Genomic DNA, 17,123 nt, shown 5'->3' on the forward strand with positions numbered 1-17,123 from the left:
GGTGCTGACCGGGAGGGTCGGTGAAAAGTTTAACTGTAACAGCAGGGGAGTAACCCGGATCAAACCCTTCTGTAACAGGTTTTCAAAACCCCGTTTTAGGCTCTCAACTTTTTACTGAACAGCAGGCAGAACGGCAGTTAGATGGCAGGTAACACGGGTCGTGTGCTTTGTTACAAGTACAGATCACTGAGCTTGTATGAGGGAAAAATCGCATTTCTCCAGTATCATCCCAGTGAGCCACAGCACCCCTGAGAGCTGTCCGTGCAGAGGACCTCGCACCCCTGAGCGGTGCAGGGATAGCTACCACGACAAGCGGCACGAGCAAGCTTATCCCTTCGCTGGCTCTCACGGCAAGCACCAGGCTTCCCAGAATGAGTTTCCAGCAACTCTCAGAGTGGTAGAAAACACATCTGAGAGCCAGGAACGCTTAGTGCCAGAATGCTGCAGCACCAGCGATGACAGTTTCTGATGGTGATTTTTCATGCTGAGGAACATCAGTCAAGACTGCTGTTAAAAAGAGTTTCTGCAGCAGTTCCACTGCAAAGTTCAATGATGTAAAGAAAACGGAGAATGGAGACAAGCACTTACAGCAATCCTGAGTCCAGCAAGCTGGACTGGTGTTCTCAATTCCAGTTTCCATGACTAAAACAGGCTAGAGTAAGGAAGGATCCTACAAACAATACACCCAGGCTCCCTCTTAAGCATGGTGAGGAAGTAAGGGCTTTCATTTTCCTACGGAGGTGTGACAGCCAAAGGACTCTCCCCCTGCAGCAGGCAGTAGACAAAGCAGCAGGCTCTACCATTTAGGAGGAATATTTTAAAAAAAGGAGCAGAACAACACACAGTTCCCTTGCTTTCAAGTCAGAATTTACCACACAGGCTCAGCCAACACTTCAAGTTCTAGCAACAGGCAGATAGTCAAAGCTGACCCAACACTGTCCATTTTTCTGTGATCAGCTATTGTACAGGGCTCTGCACAGGAGTTTTGTGTATGTCCATGTGAAAGTAATTCAGTGTTTCCAGCTACTTTCATTCTTAAGAATCAGGGACCACAGAACTAAAGCTGGAGGAAACACTGCTGTTGCTGATAGAAAGTCATCTACCCCGCTTACAGAGGGAACTGCAAACATACCCGTGCCAATGTCTAAACTGCAAGAGAAAGAAGCTCCGACATAGGCTTTTAAAAGTGTTTATTGATGGTTATTAGATGGAATGATGGCGCAATAGTGCAAACCACTGTGCAATTGGGAGAACACACTCCCTTCCCAGCTTTCACATTTACTTTATTATACAGGAGACATGGAATAAGGATTAAATACAAAATGGGTCAGTATGCTGCATTTACCACACTCCGTTGGGCTTTGGACAGGTTACTGTTCCCTCAGTCCATGTCAGTTCAGAGCTACATCGAAGCAGGGAGCGGCTGCTACGTTCTGTCCAGCTCTACTAGCAAGACAGTTGGAACCAGCGATCTTTTTCATTTGCACGCACATCCTCAGTCTGAAAAACCTAGCACTTCACTCAGCCAGTTTCTGCACTTTGTTTCATAAAGAATGGAAAATACCAGATGTTCACAAGCCACACATATTTACTAGTACGCTACAAGTGAGCTTCAAGAGTACTTCTTCAGAAGCAAGATTTCAGCTAATACTCATCTATCTTGCTAGCTGGTAAACTTAGGTGCCCACTTCCTCATCTTTGCGTGATTTTCTCCCTGGAAGCTTCTAAAAACAGTTAGGAGCAAGCAGCTAAACTTTGTATTTCTAGTGCTTGAGAGTCAGCATTGGAAGAGATTTGTCCAATAATAAACCACCAGCTAGTTTCTCTAAGGAAGTTGCATTGTTAGATTATAAGTCAAAGAACATCCTGTCCACAAACGATGCATTTTGGAAAAAAACAACCCCAACCACGCTCAAAAAATTAAACAACACAGTTACGAGTCTCAAGGCTACACTGACCAGCACGCAGTGGTTCCAACTATCATCCATGCATACTTCTCCTTGCCTTTCAAATCTGTAACAACTTCTTTCTCTTCAAAAGAATCTAGAACCACAGCCACTTGGAGACTAATAAAACCATGGGGCAGATACCGGAGACTTTAGAAACTGCTGGATTAAGGTAATGTGAATTGGTGTTGTGCCCTCTTTGAATGTCATTCTTATTCCAGTCCAACAAAGTTACCTATACATATAAAATGTTAAAGTTGTGCCACTTGTCAAAAACAAGACATCTCCAATTATTGATCACACTTCAGCATACAGTTGGGACAGGGAATAATACATTACAGAAAGCAAAACCACAAGATTTTAGTTACATAAAACAATATAATTTGTATATAAACTGATAAATACTGTCTCCATGGTTCACTAATTCCAAATACTAGTTATCTGCACATTAGTTGCTAATATCTATTACTAGAAGTAGTTCCAGCTTGTGCTCTCTCAGGGTGGTCAATTCATTTCCGAGACTAGTCAGCCTGTTTGCTCTGAGGGAAAAAAATCTCAGCAATGAGACTAGGTTCCATGTGAAGATTTCATTTTTTTGTCTGCCAGATAATGAATCCTATGATTATAGAAGCCACAGCAAGACCAAGAATCAGGATACAGATCTTCTTACGGGATTTCTTCTAATAAAAGAAAAAAAAAAAGCCACTGACACCAGGAACAGATGACAAGAGGAAAAAGCAAGTCTACCAGTTAATGTTACTAACTTTGGCGAACTAGAGCACTTGATACCCATACTTATTCAAGAGAAGTAACCAGTGCAGTCTGAACACTTTTACATGTTCCTTAAACTGCATGATCCTACAGATAAATGTTTTTAGTTGTAGGAACACAGTGGTCTAAGAGATGCAGTTAAGTCAAAATGTGACAAGTTTTGCTTAAGGAAAATGCAAGCTTTACTTCAAGTTGGCTACAAAAAGAAAACTTGACAACACCTACCACATGCTTTTCATCCTAACGGACAACATCATGGCTTCAAAGGAAAGCCAAACATCTCTAGCTATTTAGATTTTCCAGGTAAGACTAATAAAACTGCTAAGCAGTTCTCTGATACAATCTCCCATTCGCTGCCTGGGGTTGGCATGGAAATAGTATTGCATTTCTACAGTTTAAATGATTTAATATACAGTTACTGTACTTGGATTTTACAGCTTTGATCACTTTATTCATCATAGGAAACTACAGTCTGTCCATATACACCAAATATTTTTAACTTGGTATCTAAGGATTTGAGGATAGTTTATATATAACCACTTCCTTCTCCATCCAGAAAAACACATGTCCAATAGTTACCAAACTTAGATTTATAACATACCTCCAAACTTTGTAATGGAAGCCATGGAGAGAGAGACTCCTACTAAATGCTGCCAGATGGTGAAAGCTACTTTCCCTCCCTTGCGCTAAACAGCACTGGAGTTTTATTGCCTTCTAGTACCTCCCCACTTAACAGCTTGAAAGAGTCCAATTTTTTTATCTTGTGTGGAAGCCTGAAGTCCCAGCAGTGAAACTCTGTATGGGACTGACTGAAGCAGAACCCTTATTCCTTCACAGAACCTAGACCTACAGGGACAATAATGATGAAAGGAACCTACAAAAAACATTGAGTATGATACACAAAGGAGATTTCAGCAGCAGTGAGAACCACTGCAACAGATTTGATGGGACAGGGAGGACAGACTATGGGATAGAAACTCAGCAGTTAGAAAGAAGGGTGCTGCAAATCCTGGTCACCAGAAGCTTCCAAGTCTGGGCAAGGATTTTTGCACATCAGTGTCTTGGCTGATATGTTTACAAGATAGATACAACATGAGAATTTGTTCTTGTTTAAGTGTTGCGCTAACTCCTGAAAACAGCAAAGACAGCTAAACACTTAAACTTGCTGAGCACGCCTACATGAAGGAACAGACTGACTATATATCCTCTGAAGTAGAAGGCTAATTTCAATACTGTGTTTTAACTCAAGTGCTTTATCTATTCCTTGCAGCACAATTTTGAGTGCCAACTTGCACAAGCTGTTTTTAATAACTTGTTTGGTGTGCTGCAGTCCTCAATATGTGTCTTGTTATGCCTGTTCCATTATTGCTCAACTGTACATTGACAATAATGCAAGCATACAGAATTTACCTGATAATAGGCAGCTCTCTGTAACTGCTCACTGGCTCTTTCCACATGGACTTCTGCACTTTCCACATTTGCTTCTATGCTATCTATGGAAAAATAAGAGAACTCATCGTAAAATATTTCAGAGCTTCAGTGTTTAAAAAAAAAATCAGAAATACAATACTTTTTATACAAAATACCAGAAAATTTAATCTATGTAGGTAAAACATGTAATTGAACTAAGAAGAAACTTCCTATTATCCAAACACACTTACCAATCATATCTCCTTGGTCATGAATCATCATGGCTAAATCCTTAAATATCTGATTGACATCCAAAATGTCTGCCTGAAGACAACAGTTTAACAAGTTACAACAAACATTGGTTAGTTTTTCTAATCCTCATTCTTAGTACCTCTTCTGACCATTGCTCAAAGTGTCAGAATAGATACCATCATTCACTGACTGAGGTGACTTGACACTACTATCTATGGAACTTGGGATTAACACAGGAGCCTACAATATTCCTGCCACTGAATATCTGTTTCATCACACTAGCAATTAGCACAGTATGGAACTGAGATGAACATTGTAACATGAGTTGCTCCTACCATCTCTGAAGGACCACCAGTCAACACCAAAGGAAAATATACCTAGTCTCCTTCAACAGGAGCAGGGAGATTGATCTTGGCATCAATCCTCTCTACAAGGAACTCTGTTCCTCCACCTTCAGATCTCCTCAGCCCATCCCATTAGTTAGCACTGCACGACTTCTTTGGTTTATCTCCCAATACTGTTAACTGTGCAGGATCTACTGGTCACCTCTAATTGCCTGATTGCTGTTTCTCTTTCTTTAATGAGTTCAAGGTCCTGTTCAGTTATTGCCACATCTTCTTCGTGAGACTGCATTTGATTCCAATCTTCACCACTGGAAAGAGATGGAAAGAAAGTACAACTCTCTCTCTGAGTATAGGTACTTCCACACTCCATTTATAGCAAAGCGCCAGTGAGTTAAAGTTGAAAAGTTTCCCACAGAACAACCCCCAGGCTCGTGACCCTGCAACTGTATACAGAGACAGGACTGATTTGTGACAACAGTTACAATCTGGAACAACTGAAAAAAGGGACAGATCAGGAAAAGTGAAGAAACTGGGAAGCAGTTACATGCACAGAATACTCTCTTCTAGGATGTGACAGTTATCTATAGCATTATAGAAGAAACCTCCTTATTTCAGTTCTGCTTTTTTTTTTTTTTAAATACCTATACCTTCCTTACCTCTCACTATTCCCCCAAAAAGGAGAATCAACTTTCGTTTTGATAGAGTAGCCTGCAAGCACAACATTATCAGAACAAAAGAACACCTGACAAGCATCTGGATTCAAAGATTCTCACTTGCTATCTGGCAATTGGAGATAAGAATAAAGTGGTTTAGTATTTTAATTCGTCTAGTAGAAACTTCAAATTAAATCACACACCAACAGAGATGTTAAAAACCAAATAACTCTGCATCCCAGTCTACCTCTCTCCTGATCAGCTGGTACTTCATAACTGCTGCACAAGTTACACCAATTAGAGTGAAGGCAGTACCTATAATACCAGGCCATCTGCATGTTCAGCATCGAAAGTTCTTCAAGGGCAACCTCTCCCTCTTCTCAACAAAGAGAAGTGTGCTGGAAAGCACTGTAACATTCCAGTGTTAGGTATACAACACTAAATAGTAAGTTTTAAAGTGTTAAAGTGCCAAAAGAAATGAAGATGAACTACATGACTAGGTAAGAGACAGCTTGACCATTCCAGCAATTCAGCTCTGAGATGACAGTAGGGTTTTCAGATATTTAAGGCAGAAGTTTCTGACATGCAGCAGACAACAACAACTTTGAATGTGGAGTAGCTTGCTGTGTGCCACTATCTCTCACCGAGTTAAGAGTCTCTGCATGAACAGGTACCTGTCTGGTTCCCCTTGCTTTAGTGTGCAAGGCCTTCAAACTCATCACAGCATCTGTATAAGTGAGCAACCTGGGGTTTTCACTCAGTACGTGAAAGCGCAGGGCTAATGAAGGGGATGCACACCAAGCAGCTGATCAGATGAAGTGCAGTTTGCAGAGGGAGGGTGTATAGATGAGACATGTAAGCTAGATCTCTTGATTTAGAAAGTTGAAGGATTTATACAGATAGGGCCAACAGATTTCATCCCAGTTTTATCAAACATACATACAGTAGAAACTGGCACAGTAATCACAGACACTTCTGGAGTGTCTTGAGTTCTCTTTACCACACTGTAGAGTTGATATAACATTTTACAAACATATCTACTATGCAGGCACACTGTTACTGCAGAACCAATACAACTATCTGACAGGTAACAGTAATGCTGTCTTGTTGTGCACGTTCTAGGATTAGTTTGCCAGTGTATAATGTCCAGGACTTCTGAATTTAAGGCAGCCTCATCCACTACTCTAATAGCTCCAGCTGGGCTGCTAGAGAACATCCAGACCCATGAAATAAATATACAGCTCTTTGTGGAAAGAGTCAGTGAGGGAAATCCTGTCTGGTAATCTTGTGCTCACAGTCCCGAAAACCAGGAGCTCCAACTGCCACATACTAGGACTCTACTATTCCCCTCAGAGCAATAATCACACAATCTACATTTAAGGAGGATAAAATACTGTCATATATAGTTAGTTTTTTACATTGTATATTACAAGTACTGTAATAATTGCATTTCAAATCTTTTTGCTTTGCATTCAGCTAGCAGAGCCTGGCCCAAGTTACAATAACATATCTTACCACAAAAACTTTAGCTATACGTAGTTAGAAGTATAACATCAAGAATACAAGAAGCTGTTACCTATCAAATGAAACAAGCTGTTCTTCTCTGAACCGCTCATCAGCCTGGAAGAGAGAAATGAGTTACTAATCTGGCAGACTACCAGGACCACTTGCAAAATCAACAGGAGTATCTTGAAGACAAAGGCATATACTGTCCAGAGAGTTCTTTGAGAATGCCACTGTCACTTCAACTTTCAGATTTAACTTAGGTTAATTAAGATTAGATTTAGATTAATCTTTAGATTTAATTTTTAGATTCAGATTGTCTCTGCAAATCAGAGGCAACTGAGCGATCAAAAGCAGCTAGTCCGTTTACTCAGATCAGCTGTCATTGTTTGTCACTTCCTTTCTCAACATGCAGCAAAAAATTTGGAGGATAATCCAACAGATAAATGTGTTCCCTTGTAGAAATTAAGAATGCACACTTGACACAAAGCCCCAACGCAAGGGGAGAAAAATGCTTTCACTGGCCTTTTTATTATGAATTCTTAGTAGCCACAGGGGCTTGTCAAAACATAATAGGGAGAAGGTTTGAATGTACATTGGAGATATTAGCAGGACAGAAGCTATAAGAAAATAAAGAAACATAGTGTGAGATTTAAGATGTAATTTAAGGTGTGGTAAGCTTCCAACTGACCTTTTAAATTTTATAGTCTAGGGCTGACGTCAAGCAAAGAGCAGCCTGCAATACTTTGCTATTAACTATACTTTGACTCCCCATCTCATTCTTCACAACATTTGCAACTACCAGGATTCCTTCCCTCCTCTGCTAACACTGACAAGGAGCACACCAAAATGAGTGCCTTACAACATCTGGAATGACAAAACTAATGCACCGAGGCCTCATCTGCACTCAGTAATGTGTCAGTAGACAGCTATGAAGTTGGTAGGCAAGTACAAGATCTCTCAAAAGACTTGTAGTTCACTATATAAATACAAAATTCCTATAAATACTTACAGAGATACGGGAGCCAGCTCTCGCCCTTGCTACAGTCTCTTTTTCCTTCTCTGACACTCGCCTCTGTATTGCCTGGAAGTTATTTAAGGCCGTGGAGAAGTCATTCATTAAACGTTCTTTCTGAAGCCTCTGTTGGCGCTAAAGAATTGAAACAAAAACAAGTGTTCAGATATTCCCATTCACAATAATGTAACTGTCAGACTCTCAAAAAAACTATCATCATCATCATCACAACAATGAATGCCGGCATTCAAGTGATCTTTTGGTTCCAGCATTCTGGGGCACTGGAGAGAACAAAGAGCCCATCATATTTTAATTCGTTATACCAAATGCTCTACGCCTTGCCTACTGCAGAACAGTTTTGTGCAATAAGGTTCTCTAATTTCAATCTAGCTTTAAGTCTGAAGTAGAGAAGTCTTCCACAGCATTACTTTTATTCAAATCACATTCCAGTAATCTACCACATTTAATTACGTACCTTTTGGATACCTACAATGCCTTTATCCTCCATTCCTCTACTTAGCCACCCTGGTAGTACTTAACTTTCTCTTGTCCTGATAAGACAACCCCCTTAACTTTCTTACAAATATAGGAAGCCCCACGCTTCCAGAACTAATGACAACACCCGTTACCCCAGTTTCATAAGCTGTCTCTCCCAGCCATGCCACACTACAAGCCTGCTGTTATTTGATCACAGAATATCCTTAGTCCTGATAACCATTTACAGTTTATCATCTTTTCTCCAAAGACATTAGTTGTAATATACCTTTTCATCCTCATTTTACAGTATCAACTTATTTAGCCTCCACAGAATGTCTCCTTCAAGTGTTGTGACATCCCAGTCATGGGAAACAATAAGTTCAGAAAAAGCTTGTCCCAAGGACACTCAATACTGTGATCAGTTCGTATGTTTTCCGTTAGAGAGATTCCCAACAGCTGTCTCAAATTGCAGGCTTTCCAGTATTGTAATCCTTCAACGAATTTGTATCAATTCAACAGCCGTTTCAAGGAAATAAGTGTTTTCAATTAATTTTTTCTATAATAAGCCACTACAGCAGCCTCATAATACACTGCAGCTTCCATCTGAGCCGTCTGGAAGCAACAACCCTTCTGCCAGAGGAGATCCTCAGCATATTGATGCCACCTCCTGCAGATTTTAACTGGACTGCTCCAAGAGGCTTCACTAGGCTTCAAAAGTCACTGCTGCATTCAGGATGCTGCATGACAGGATTTTGTTCACCAGAGGGAGATTAACTGAAGAATATTTGCTGAACAAACAGGCAAAACGTGGCCATGCTTACAACTGGCATATAAACCTTTAAATACAGAATTAGACTAAGACAACATCTGCTGACCCGTATCCACAGATCATCCCACAACAGTATCACAGAAGCAGATATATCAACATTGTGGTAGTGGTTTAAAGTAGAGCAAGAAAATGCCAACAGCAGAGGACTGTCCCTTCCCTTTCCCGTAGGGAGGGGGAACTCGAAGGACTATTCGGCAAGAGATAAAGTCATAATCATTGCCTCACTATATTTTGCTTTATTCAAATATGAGCAAGGTGAGTCAGCTTTCCCCTCCCCCGCTAATAAATCACATGCAAGGGAAAGCTTTTTGGCGTGATCCCATTTCATACTGACATGCAGTTTGCTATGAGTTCTTATCCTAAAACACTGCCTTGCATCACCAGGCACTTTGTAAACAAGATTATTTTTCAGAAATTTACTCAGAAAAACAGAATTGCATATGCAGCTCTCCCCATACATTTAGGGCTTCTTATTCTCATGCGAGTAAGTTTTATACCTATTTGCCACTGGGAAACATTGTTTTCCCAGTGTCATACAAGCTGCCAGGATGTAGCCAGTTTAATGAGTTTCCCTACTTCAACAACATTCTTCATTGCAAAAGGCTGCTGTCTCTTCTGCTGTGCCAATTCAAGCTTTGTGAGGTTGTGGTCTAAGCTAGTTTCATGAAATGAGTGATTTAAAAATACATCCAGACAAATTCTGTGTGCCTACCTGTTCGGAAGCAGACAGAGGAAGTGGTAGAGACCCCAGCTCCTTTAGATATTCATTGGTCTCTTTGGCAAGGCGGTTTGCAGAATGCTGTAGCTGTTGTCTGAAATAGAAGTTCAAAAGCAGTTACACAAGTTTCTACCTAAAAAGCAGTCTCCAAGCATTTCAGCTTCCAAAATAATGACCAAGCAGGGGTTCTGAGATCACACATCTTTATGGTGGTTTTTTTTCCCACCCTAATGGAACAGAGATGTATTTTTAGCTTTTACCATCAACTTGACTCTGGACTATGTTTTAAAAAAGATTCAAAGAAGTTCTGTGCTCCCTGCTAACTAGTATAATTCAGTAGTTTTAAAAAGATATTTTTCTCCAATGGCATAAGAGAGAGAAATTCAAGGGAGAGAAAACTTTATTCAGTGAACATAATCACTCTTTTAAGGTGAATTCCTTCTGGTACCAATTGGTAACTAACTGTTCACTTGACAACCGCCAACTCCATTGGTTAAATGTGCATTTGATAAAAGTACAGACACTACAGAGGAACGATCCAGCTTCTACTTTGGGAAATGTAAGGCTTTCCCTTGAGCCTTTATGTTTTCCAACAACGTTGCAATTTAAAGCTATTGTTGCAAAGGATCTAGTGCAGCAGCACCTTCATTAGTACCACAATATAGAAAGACATTAGTTACATTGAACTCAACGTAAAGACATCATCTTGTACATGCAGTTTATCAGAAAGAATGCTAGTGCTTCACAGAGAACAGAACCGCAAGTTTTATTTTGCAGCCATATGCACAAAAACTAATACCGTAAGCCAGGAAGACACAAAATACTAAAACAAGAACCAATTTTTTTGGCATTCAATGCATACAAGATGCTTAAGTGAAAGTCACCTATTCAGCCCAATAGATACACAAATCAAAGTATTCAGGCTGCATTATTGTATAAGTTGACCTGCAATATATGAGCTGAATAAACCACCCATGCATTTTTGTATTAAATTTGTATGGCAGCTGACAAATTGTGGAGTGCAACCACTCTCACCTTAAAGAGGAGGGCCATTTCTACAATGAAATTAAACGGAAAGACGTTTGTTTGGTCACCAGTGATTAGTTCTTTAATCTACCAATTAAATACAGATCAAGTCAACTGAGCAGCTCAGGCAAACAAATTCCTTTCTCTCCCAACTGGGCTCTGATCTCGTCCTTCAAATGTAGTGTATGTAGCTATCACCGCAAGTTATGAGCTTATCAAAAAATCAGCTATTATAAAAAATGGGGAAGTTGCGTATTCAGAGATTCAAGGTACAGTCACATGAAGAGATAATGGAAGAACTTACTTTCAAGTTTTCTTTTATGACTCCAGAAATTATTCTTCTCATAACTTGCTATTTATGCTTTACAAGTTTGTAAAAGATGCACACACATACAGACTCCCTGTTCAGTCTCTCTAGGAGTCAGTTTGGACTATGCCTGCTTACAAGTCTTCTGTATTGTCCCCCACTGGCATATTATTCTTCTGAAATTACATGTGGCATTTTGGCTGCCACATAAGATTGCTAATCTTTCTAGTGCCTAAATCCATCTGTACTACTACAAGCTACTTTTTCATCAATTATGGGTCTTCCTTGCTGTTTTTCCTTATTGCTTTTATGTGAGGACCAAGTACCTAGTATGGCATTCACTTCTTCTAAACCACAAGTGAAGCTACTATGGCTAGTCCTCAGAGTACAGCTAATACATAGCTGATGTAATACTACCCTTTTTAAATAAACTATACCGTTTCTAACCATTCCTATCCAGCAGTTTTGAATGGCTTCTCCAGAGTCCTGCTGAAACACCTCAATTTGTCCAGTAAACTACTTAATGCACCCAGTCATTTTTGGTTTGTAGGACTGTATTAAATTTATCTAATAAAGCATCTCCCCAAAGCAAGTAACCCAGTTCCTCTAAGAATACAGACAGAAATGAAAGAGAACCTACACAAATATTAGCTCATTTAATACTTACAAGTTCTCCTGAAGCTTGCTGGAATCCTGCTTCGTTCCCAGCTGGCTCATCAAATTCTTTATTTGAGCAGCTGAAGATAAAGAGATCACAAGATGAGTTAGTAAGACAAGTTCTAGTGTATTTTATTCCTTCTTGAATGTATTCTTCTAGCTTTCCCCAAAGGATTTCTCTCAACATTTGACTTAAGCTGGTAAGACAACACTTACATTCTTTGCTTTAAAAGCGAAGTGTATTTTAAACATCCCCATTTAGACATGATCCAGCCTAACAGACTAACTTTCAGATAAGAAAGTGATAGTGAGACATACACACCCTGAAGACAAGTCTGTGGAGCTAAAAGCTTGTGCACTCCTCTTCCTCAACCTTTAGACCAACTAACATAGCTGTTTGTTTCTACCAGCCTTGCTATTTCTGTATTTTAGGCTATCACTGCTGCAGAACAACTTTACTACGCTGGGTTGCCACCTTTACATATTCTAAAGTTACTTAAATTATTAGTGCTCTGTTAAAAAAAAAAAAAAAAAAAAGAGCAAGAAAAGCCAAGCATTGCTATCAGTTAAAAAAAAAAAAAAAAAAAATCTGAGTTTTTCTACTCATGATTGCCCAAATCTTTTGCAATACTGGCACAAACAATCTTTCAAGAACAGCAGATAGCAATGGCGCACTTCATGGTCAGCTTGAATCAGTCTGAAATCATGTTGTAGCGAGAACAGATATTCTAGCCCTCTTTCTCCCCATCTCCTACGTTCTTCCACTATTTCCCTTGTGTAGGCACTAGTGATCATGCAACCACACAATGAATCACATCAAACCATTAACGTACCTGAAAAGCAAGTACCATCTTCTCTCCCCACTCCCTCTACCTTAGAAGATTATTTTGACAGATCAACAAGCTGATCCACTTTATTCTGCAGCTGCACAATTTTTAGCATTACTAAAGATGCCGGGTGCACCACTTATGACAGCAGTAAAAAGTTTGATTGGCTCAAATCAATCATGAAATTGTATGCTATCCCATCAAGCATCGAGAGAGGCAAGACCAAGGAGGATCAACTTAATATAGTTCTATAGGCAGCTGAATCGAGCTGAAATACCCCACGAGTTTAACAAGAGCTACTTCCAATTCAGTGACATCCTACTGGTGCAATTTCTGCTTTCAGCCTGGAGCAAGCCACTTCAGTTGATTAAATGTGTTGCTGAAGAAACATCAGATTCCTACAACGGCCACTTCTTTTAAAAGTGATGTCCAACGGCTTATAACAATGGCAGCTCAGCTAAGGCTGCAATATGATTTAATCAGTAATTAGGCAACTATTCTAGCTTTTGCATCCAGCGAGAGTATTCTTGCTGAGAATTCTAGACTTCTATTAGCTCACACAGTGAGGAGTTGTTTAGCAACTCCTTATACACTGAGCTGAACATGGCTTCTAGCAAGCCAGACTGCATGTATTTCACAGCTCTGTCAGCCACAGGAAGGTCAGAAAAGTTCATAGTCACGTTAAACTGACAAATGGCACACGGACTATACCCTCTGTGTGGATATCAAGGACTTTGCAAACGGCATTTGCACTATAACATCTAGATACTCTGTGATGTATTTTTTTTCTCCATTGGGGAGATTCTTGCGCGAGTCCCATTTCCACGCCAGGCAATGTGCTTTTTGTCCTGGTCTGAGCCAGGTTCAGCAGTTCGCTATGCTTAGTTTATCTCAGCCAACAGCAATGCACAGTCTACACGACATGAGAACAAAGTGTCTGGGAGGCCAAAGGAAGGGGCTGGAGCTGTTTATCTTTATTCTTTGGATAGCGGGTATACATATCAACATAGAGAGCCCCCACAGTCAACAGCTTTCAGTCTCCAAACCCTTTCAATTTTAGGCTGTAAAGCCTTCCACATACTGATTGTTTTACACTTAAGATTACTTAAAACATTTCAGTCTCTGCTCTAGATGCTTAGGTAATGTAACAGTCTTGCAAGCAACAGCTTTGCCAGCTCAGGTCACCAGTTTTCTGTACATTTTGTGCGAAATGCTAACTCTACAGTGTTTCCCAAAAGAGTGAGTAAGTCAGCTGTGTCCATTCTTTGCTTGCTGTTTTCCTTATAGGGAATGAAAGGAGAAATGACGACAGGCTTAAGGCTTCAATATCTCTTCTCCTCCCAGACTTGAATGGAAAGCTTTTATAAAATGTGTAATAAAGTTAATTACCGTAACGTTAAGTCAGATGTTCTGTGTGTTCCCACCCACCTTGATAAAAACTGTAAGGCTATTTGTTTCATTTGAGATATGCAGCGCACTGAGATAGGATGGCTGCTGGTCATGAGACAGTGGAAGCTTGTCCTATGAGAAAGAGAAGCTGAACTACTTAGAAGGGGAGGCTCACAGAAGTCCCATGGAAGGGGGGGGGGGGGTAAAGGAAAAAACAAAACAAAAAACCCCAGACAACTCCTGTTATTTGGTGACCTTAGAAGCAATTCAACTAGCAGCCATGCCTATACCAAGAGGAGATGAACATGACTGAGCAAAAGCAAAGCAGTTTCAGCAATATTAATAGCTTTTGTATAATTGAATTGGAAAAGTCACCAACTTTCAGAGGAACCAACACCTTCAACTGACCTTGCCTGTAAAAAATGGGGACTTGGACAATTAATGCCTTTTTTTAGCAAAGGCAGTATCCTTAGGAAGGGGTTATATCAAGACTCTTTTGGAAGTGACTCAGTAAGCAGTATTGCAGCGATCAATACTAGGATTTCAATGATTAGCTTACGATACCGATAACTTTCTCTAACTACAACCATATGACCAAGAAACTGCAACACCATTTACTTAATGGCAATCTGCTCAGCGGCAGAACACTTCCCTGCAGAACTCTGCCAGCAAAGTTAAGAGGAATGAGCAAGTTAACATCAGCCCTCAGAAATCTCTGCAACAGCAGCTCTCCCAGATGCCCTGCGCAAGGCGGGGTGACAACCTTTGGCTCCCTGCTTCCACTTAAGCACCTCACTGAAGGCACCTAAAGGCGAATGAGAAGCCGGGCTCTTGCCAGGGGTGACAGAGGGTTTCAGTTCTGCTGGGGAAGAGCGCAGCTTGGTAAAAGTGACATAAACACCGCACCAAAAGCGACAGGAGCACGTACTTCGCCCAGGCCAGCGGCAGCACGCAAGCTGTTAATTACAATGTACGGAGGAGGCTCAGCTACCGGCTGGCGTGTGTCCCCGGCCACGGGGAAGTGAGGCCCCCACCCCCGGGAGGCCCCCGGCCGGGCCAGCCCGCGGTGCGCCCGCGCCGGGCACTCCCGCCCGGCACCGCCCCGGCGGAGGCTCTGCCAGCCCCGCGGGGGTGGCGGCGGCGGCGGCTCCCGCGGGACCCCGAGGAGAGCTCTCCCCGCACCACCGGCCAGGCGGCCGCCGCGCTCCGCGCTCCTCACGGGGCGCTGCCGGGCCGGGCCGGGCCGAGCCGGGCCGGGCCGCCCCTTCACCCCGGGTCCGGGCGCACTCACTGTACTGCGCGATGCGCTGCACGTTGGCGCTGCATGTCTGGATGATGCCGCCGAAGTCCCGCGGCGGGGGCGGCGCCCCGGGGCGGTAGGGGTCCAGCGGGCCGTACGACATGGCCGGGGCGGGAGGGAGCAGCGGCTCCGCCGGGCCCAGCTGACAGAGCCCCGCCGCACTCTGCGCATGCGCACCTGCTGCCGGGCGCTGCTGACGGAGCGCCCGCATATGCGCGAGGCGCGGCCGCCGGCGCCTGCGCGCTCGAGGGGTGGTGAGCCCGCGGGGTGCCATGGTAACGGGGCGCCCGCCCCGCCCCGCCCCGCCCGCTCCCGGCCGTGAGGGAGAGCCCGGTGCCGGGCCTGGCGGGACGCCGGGCGGCAGCCCTGGCGCCGAGTGCGTGGTGTCGCTACCGGGCAGTACCGGCGTCTGCCAGTTGTGACGGAAAGGTGTGCCCTCGCCTGCGTCCCTGCCAGGGCCCGTACCGCTGCTACTGCTTCGGATGAGCTGAATCAAGGAGCTGATGGTTTCTGTTGGAACGGGCCGTTTCCTGACCCGCCTCAGCCTGTGGCCAAATGCCGGGACCCACCCGAGGGAAGCAGGGGAACGTGTCACTGCAGGCCCCGGGAAGGCCGAGGCTGTTTGGGTCGTAACCTGTGCTTGTGCGAGTGCAATGCCAAACAAGGTAGCTGACGTTGTAGGCCTCGTTAGATGAATTCTGCTGTAGCGCCTCTGAAAGGCAATGCCTGCTCTAGGCTTTCTAAAAGGCCTAGAATTTATAATTAGTCAATAAAACAGTGGGAGAATAATGAATAAGTGTTTAGAAGTAGAGCATACGTAACAATTTGTGATTAAACTTTATCCCTTATCTTTCTATAGAGCTATCAAAGACAATATGAGATTCTCCACGTAATACAACTTTAAATTGCATCTCAAAACATGACACACTGGCTCCTGGGGAAATGCCTTTTTCAAGACAGCAGAGCAATTTAATTTGAATAATCGGTTGTATAATTTTTTTGGTCAGATAACTAATTTTAATCAAACAAAGGCTGTAAAATTAGTTTCTTTTTTCCTGTTCTAATTTCAGCTTAAAATAATAATGAGCTAAATTATAGGTGCTTTTTTAATGCCACCACTGGAGGGAATCATATCTGAACTTAAAAAAATGACTTTAGTCCACAAACAAAAACATTTGCGCCAGGCCTGAAGATACTGAAGTGGTATTCACTCTCACTGGTATAAATAGCCCCGTTACCTGAAAATGCAGCCTCTAAAGAAGAAAATTGCTTCACTGCTAACAATACCTTCCAATAAATTAACAAAGTTACTATGAACGTTTATTACACAGGCAAGTCCATATTTAAGGCTTCAGTCAAAGGCAAAAGCCGATCAGTGACCGAAGAGTAGGTGTTCTCACTGGTTTCAGGTAGCAGGTGCTGATGGGGGAGGTGGACGCGTCACCTCGCTGAAGCAATTAAGTTTTGATTTGGTCCAGTTCAGTATTTGATTTTGCATTTCAGTGTTTATTTGTTAGTGAAGCTGTTGGCGTGTCCATTTCTGTACGATAAGCACAGATATTTGATATAAAACGCACAAATAGTTCAATGTGTATTCACAGAGATTACAAAATAATCACCTTAGCAATATCAGAACATAAACTAGGAGGAAAACAATTAGAAATATAAAAAATAAGCCTTTTAAATGTTGAAAACAATT

General features: G+C 42.2%; 1 protein-coding gene across 1 annotated transcript; it reads right to left on the reverse strand.

Moving 5' to 3' along the window:
* Nucleotides 1-1,175: 1,175 nt before the first annotated feature.
* STX12 (syntaxin 12) lies at nucleotides 1,176-15,537 on the reverse strand. Its single transcript, XM_050909762.1, has 9 exons — nucleotides 15,416-15,537; nucleotides 11,919-11,988; nucleotides 9,913-10,012; nucleotides 7,892-8,029; nucleotides 6,953-6,996; nucleotides 4,926-5,031; nucleotides 4,379-4,451; nucleotides 4,128-4,210; nucleotides 1,176-2,626 (listed from the first exon to the last, which is right to left on the reverse strand). Exons 1-9 carry the CDS (start codon nucleotides 15,525-15,527, stop codon nucleotides 2,534-2,536), a joined length of 819 nt encoding a protein of 272 aa, XP_050765719.1. The 5' UTR covers nucleotides 15,528-15,537; the 3' UTR covers nucleotides 1,176-2,533.
* Between the last annotated feature and the right edge of the window lie 1,586 nt (nucleotides 15,538-17,123).

This window comes from Gymnogyps californianus, chromosome 22 (genome assembly GCF_018139145.2).
Source record: "Gymnogyps californianus isolate 813 chromosome 22, ASM1813914v2, whole genome shotgun sequence".
Taxonomy (NCBI): domain Eukaryota; kingdom Metazoa; phylum Chordata; class Aves; order Accipitriformes; family Cathartidae; genus Gymnogyps; species Gymnogyps californianus.

Coding starts and splice junctions, on each gene's coding strand:
- STX12 (XM_050909762.1), bottom strand. CDS start 15,527: ATGTCGTACGGCCCGCTGGACCCCTACCGCCCCGGGGCGCCGCCCCCG. Junction 5,032..6,952: donor CAGCTTGTTTCATTTGATAG/GTAACAGCTTCT, acceptor ATCTCTTTCCAG/TGGTGAAGATTGGAATCAAA. Junction 4,211..4,378: donor TGACCAAGGAGATATGATTG/GTAAGTGTGTTT, acceptor ATTTTTCCATAG/ATAGCATAGAAGCAAATGTG.